General features: G+C 38.5%; 2 protein-coding genes across 4 annotated transcripts in view; one reads left to right on the top strand and one right to left on the bottom strand.

The window, feature by feature from the left end:
• LOC118743018 (myosin light chain kinase, smooth muscle-like) overlaps positions 1 to 5,888 on the top strand; it is a 23,528-nt gene that overhangs the window by 12,712 nt on the left and 4,928 nt on the right. The gene's annotated exons all lie outside the window — the stretch shown is intronic.
• LOC118743019 (myosin light chain kinase, smooth muscle-like) lies at positions 291 to 5,509 on the bottom strand (the record flags this gene model as incomplete). The annotated part of the gene is given in 5 exon segments (XM_036475487.1): positions 291 to 1,007; positions 1,085 to 1,426; positions 1,519 to 1,801; positions 4,898 to 5,142; positions 5,235 to 5,509. Coding segments are annotated over 5 exon segments (1,320 nt in total). The 3' UTR covers positions 291 to 718.

Genomic DNA, 5,888 nt, shown 5'->3' with positions numbered 1-5,888 from the left:
GATTCGAGACAGGAACTAATAGAAAATAAATAGCTCTAAAAAAATTCAATTTTTTTTAATTAGCAACGAATCGTTCCGATTCGTATAAAGGTTTGCTTTGCTTTAAACACGTAAAATCTTGTTTTAAAAGTTTCATAAAATTTTGGAGAAAATGGCTATGAGAAGTTTCTTACTCTCCTGTCAAATTTCTAAAAATGGAATCAGCTACTTTTCATTCTAACCAAGCGATATACTGATTATGTAAGAAAATTTTTTTACAAAAATGCCAAGCGCAATATAAGGCCAAATCGTAAGTTTAGACGACTATCGATAACTAGCGATAGTTATCGATGGTTTCTAAACAACTATCGCATACTATCGATAGTGTCGACTATCGATAGTTTCAGACCACTACCTTGGAGTGTTCGCCAAAAAATATTATACGAAAGATTTATGGACTTTGGAGCGTTTGCTGTCGAGTATCAAAGAAGCTGTGATGATAAGCAATTGTATCTCTAAATATAATAGCATTAGATACAGCGACAACGCTGTTTATGCCATGTCCGCTACTATGCATGATGGTCCGCTTGATAGTTGCGTGAGATTTAATGAGAAAAAAATTGCTAGCTTCAAATGGAAATTTCAACCTCCAATGAAAAGTTTAAAAAATTAGCTGGTTCTTTACTACATTTTGCCAGGAAAAAAACTCCAGAGCAACTAAAATAAAATTTCTTTCTTTTCAATTACTTACCTGCCACTTGCGTCGTATTATGAATTTCTTTAGTTTGTCTGTGCAGATTTTATTACTGAGATTTTCGTCATGTTCCTGCGTTAGCCAAATCGATTCCAAACATCGTTTGGCTGTCCAACGATCTTCTTTGCGATGCACCAACAGATTCGAAATGAAGTCCTTCGCCTCTTGTGATACACAATCGAAAGCTTCATCATCGAAATCGTAATCGGCGCGTGTTATATTCGAGAAAGTGTCCACGTCTGTGTCCCCCATGAAAGGTGATAAGCCAGATAAACTGGTATAAAGAGGAAGAAAAAATTCGTCTGTGTATTTAAGAAATCATAGCACCAATATATTCGAGTAATAGCTTACAGCACATAACAAATGACGCCCACGCTCCACATATCCGACTGAAAACCGATGGGTTCATAACTAATTATCTCGGGTGGTATGAACTCTGGCGTGCCAAATAGTACGCGCACTGGCGTTTTCATATTCAGCCGCTGTGCCAGACCGAAATCGATTATTTTAATTTGATGGCTGGTGCGTGTATGGCACATAATATTTTCTGGTTTCAGGTCCAAGTGTACAATCGACTGGGTGTGCATGTAGGCGACACCTTCGCACACTTGTCGCAGGAAGAGTATGCAATCGCGTTCGGTGAGCGTGAAATCGTCGGCTACAACGCGTTCGAATAGCTCACCGCCAGTAATGCTGTAATGAAGTGAGTTTATCAAACAAATTTAGTATACGTTAGAAATTTTAACTGAAATGTGAAGGTATTGCAATTTCATTGCTTCACTTACTATTCCATCACCATTACGATTTCGCGTGGGCTTTCAAAAGAAGCAGCAAGTTGCAATAGCTTCGGATGTTGCAATGATTTCATTATCGATATCTCTTCCAATACTTTTTGACGATCTTGTGCTTTAATGCATTTAATCACTTTTGCGGCGAGTATTTGTCGTGGGTCCTCACGTTCCTGTACGCGATAGACGACACCGAAGCGCCCCTTGCCCAACTCCTCGAGCACTTCGAAGCGATTTTTAAAATCGCCACCTGACTTAACGCTAATCGGCCTGTGGAAGTCTGGAAGAGAAAAACAAACCAAATTTTAAATCAATAATTATATAACTAACAAACAGACATATTCTGGTGATATAAATGTTCTCGAATCGCTGTCGAAATTTTCTGATTTATGAAATCTAAAACCGAATCTTAACAATGAGGTTCGACGTAAGCATAACTGGATAAGATGTAAAGCGATAGACGCTGTTCCAAAAATGGATATCCCAACTAGCTGTCTAGGGCGCAAAGCGTTGGTGGTTTTAGAGCTGAAAGGGCGAACAATTTCTCTTGCTGTCCTTCTGTAGGCTTATAATTCTCGAACAGTTTCGCTTCCCAGTTTTGCCAAAGAGGACAGCCCGCTTTGTTTTTCTACTCGTTTTATCCCACTACCTAGTAGTTATATGGGATCTTATAGCCCAATTTAAGCTCAAGTTCCGACACGGATAACAAATTTTTCTCCTCCTCCTTAACTTGTTAATTTATCATGAGGACCGGCATCATCTGATTTATTAGTCTACTATCATGATTATTCCGACTAAATAACTAAAAGCTTGGGGGACCAAAGTATAATCATCTTATTCTTGTTCGAGAAATATAGACACGTCGATGACTTCATCCAGCATTGGAAGGCGACACACTTTAACCACTGTATGTCCATTGATAGCTAAGAAAGAATTTATTCGTCAGTTTAAATTTTCTGTTTTGCATGCGTTACCATGAAGCAGCGGCCTGTAATAACCTCGATTTCAAGTGGAAGTAGGAGCTGCAGCTTTAGAAAGAGTGGGCTAGATTTGCAGATAATCTTGTATTCACCTGCCTGCATAAGAAGCGGCATTGATCGCGGAAGAGGGGAGTTAATTCTATATATATTTATATCGTCGCTACCATGTTAAACTATCGAATGTGAAAATGGGTATTTTTCAGGAGAGCGAAAAAAATGGCTGCAGAAACTGTTGTTGTCATTACACTGAAAATAAAATCTGCGTAAATATAACGAAAACTTGCGTAAATCTTACGAAATTGTTTGTAATTTTGAGCCACGAAAGTTTTCGTTGATTGTACAAAACCGTTTTCGTACATACTACGAAAATATGAGGCATCAGATTTTTAGTACATTTTACGAATGTATTCGTACTATTTACTAAAGAATTTAGTACTATTTACTAAAGAATTTTGTATTATTTACTAAAAAAAATTCGTACTATTTCGTTATTCTTTTACGAAATTTTTGTAAAATGCACAGAAATAATTCATATATTTAACGAAATTAGCGTAGGCGATGTTAAAAACATTGCATGCTTAAAAGCATTTATCCACAGCTTTAATATTTAATTTTGTATGGTTTTTTTATCCAGCAAATCCCTTTTTAAAACGTTTAAAATTATATTATACGTTTCACAGCAGCCAACAATGAATTTCGCAATGACACGCAGTACAAAAAATATGATGAAATATTAAACTGCCGGTAATTGAGTATGTTGTACGAAAATATTCGTATGTTGTACGAATTTAAAAAACATGTTTCTGCATTAGTACTTTATACGAAAGTATTAACTAAATTGTACGAATACAGAATTGTAAATTTCGTAAATTTAAAACCATACGTAAATATTACGAATGCCTTCCTACTATATACAAAATTATTCGTACAGAGATTTTTTCAGTGCTTTACGAATGTGTTTCGTAAAATAAACGTAAGATTTCGTAAATTGTACTGAAAAAATGCCTTACGAAAGTCCTTTCGTTATATTTACGTATGGTTCGTAAAATCTTGTTTCGTTGTGAAAAATGTGTTCGTATTATGAACGAAAGTTTCGTACATTGTACAAAAACCAACACTACGAAAGATTTTCGTAGCACTTTTACGAAATTTTATTTTCAGTGTAGGAAATTTTCTGGTATTCGACACTTTGTTAAAGCCAGTATCCTCTGCTTCTAAGAAGACTAGAAATTTGACGATTTGCCAACTTGCGTATCATTCTTAACGCATGCACAACGTATCGTAATTGAAAGAGCTTTTTTGCACATTCGATAGTTTGACATGATATCAACAATATGTATTTAAGGCAAGCCTCTTTGGCAACACATTAGGAATATGTATTTATACACTCCATGACTATCCTCGATGTGAATTTATCACTTTCATGTGCTTTAGCAGCTAACTGCCTATCAATCGATCAAACCCCTTATAACTTCGTTGATTGCAAAACGCTACAGAAATCCGGTAACGTAAAATTGAGGTTCAGAGAGAGCTCTTGCTCACATGCTGATTCGGAGCTCATATCATTCCATTTAGTGCAACCGTGGCTACCCACGTAGAGCATAAGACCACAGGCAGAACATGCAGCAAGATCTCTAGAGCCCTTGTTTGTTAGCTTTTTCCTTATCGTACTTAGACCGTTGATAGGCTGCATGCCCTAGAAGAAAATGAATCATGCAACCACTGACTACATACAGCTGATTTGAGAGCATTTAGGGCAGTTATAGGCGTCCTAATACTCCCGTTTATACAGCGCTAATAGGTTTCCCAAATTGAAGCCCACGTATCTGACTTATTTCGATAGAGTCAGCCTGCAGAGGCGTAACTATAGGGTGGCATGGGTGGCAAAATGCTACGGGCCCCCGATCCGAGAGGGCTCCGACCGAAAAAACCGCGAGCTCAGGAATATCCTAAGTACTTAAAAGTTATAATTTGTTTAGTACTTAAAATCTATTAAAAGTGGGACACAACTAAACTAAATGCTCATATGGCATTTCCACAGAATAGGTAACCAGGACCGAGAACTAAAGTTAACAATCAGTTGTATGGGAGCTATAAGTTATAGTGGACCGATTTTGACGACTCCGACAAATGATGAATACATTATAAAAATATACTAGCTTACCAAGTTTCAGTCGGATATCTCGAAAACTGAGGTAATAAATTTCGTTCAAACAGATAGACAGATGGACTTGGCTAAATCGAGTCAGCTCTACGTTCTGATCATTTTGGCAAACATTTATGTGGGTCAATATCTTCTTTTGCATCATAATCCAAATTTAGTATTCCTCTTCATCACTCTAGTCACCTTTATCTTCTTTATTATCACCCCAAATATCCCTTCCCTCCTCACTTACCTTCAGTTGAAACTTCTTGAGCTTGCAACTCAACCGCGTCACTGGGCAAACTGGGTGCGCTGCAGCCGTGTACATTTTTGGCGCGCACACGAAATCGATATGTGGCGTTCGGTGTCAAATTCTTAACGGTGTACGCTAATGAGTCCACAACGGTAGCGATTTCATGCCAACCGCCGCTTTCGCCATCAGTCAATTCGTCACATTCAACATTCGGTGCGGCAGTAGGCAACTGTTGCATTTCAATGCTGAAATTTTAAAGAACAAAACACGGATTAGCACACCAGCAGCTTTAGAATGAATTATCGAAATATATTTGGATATTGTGGCTTTTACGTACATAAAACCAGTTATCATACAACCGCCATCGTAGGGTGGGCCACACCATGCCACCGCAATGCGATCGGGACCTTGTGAGATACTTGGCTTGCCGCTGGGCGCATCTGGTGGTCCTTCCACCGCCACCGAAGCGGCCGCCGCATCGCTGCCAAACGCATTCATAATCTCCACCGTATATTTGCCGCTATCATCGGCCGCAATGTCGGTGATTAAAAGCGTTGAACGCTTAGCGCTGCTACGTATACAAATGTTACGCTGCTCGACAATGGGACGGCACTACAAAGAAGATATTTCAAAGAAATAAAATAAAATTAATCAAACGAACAAAAGTATGTGATTATTAATTAGTTTGTACCCTGAACGCTAAAATGTTACAATAAATATTTGATGTGGTTTGAGGTGTTGAAGTGACAGCAAATATGTGTTTGCAATAAGCGAACTAACGTCGTGTCGGTATGTGAAGACAGGTGGAATCCATGGGCACAGCACAGCTGAGTAACAAACGATCGATCAATCGATCACAGGTAATCCACTCGCAATCACTCATGGGGCACAACACAACACAAAACGAGACAACAAATCAAGCAGACAGTTAGCTCGTTAGACGACAGTCCATCAGTCAGTCAGTCACTCAGCGCCGGTTAGCCACCCCCCC

Source organism: Rhagoletis pomonella, unplaced genomic scaffold (genome assembly GCF_013731165.1).
Source record: "Rhagoletis pomonella isolate Grant_MI unplaced genomic scaffold, Rhpom_1.0 Rhpom_scaffold_00007, whole genome shotgun sequence".
Taxonomy (NCBI): domain Eukaryota; kingdom Metazoa; phylum Arthropoda; class Insecta; order Diptera; family Tephritidae; genus Rhagoletis; species Rhagoletis pomonella.
This window is presented reverse-complemented; position numbering and strand designations above follow the sequence as displayed.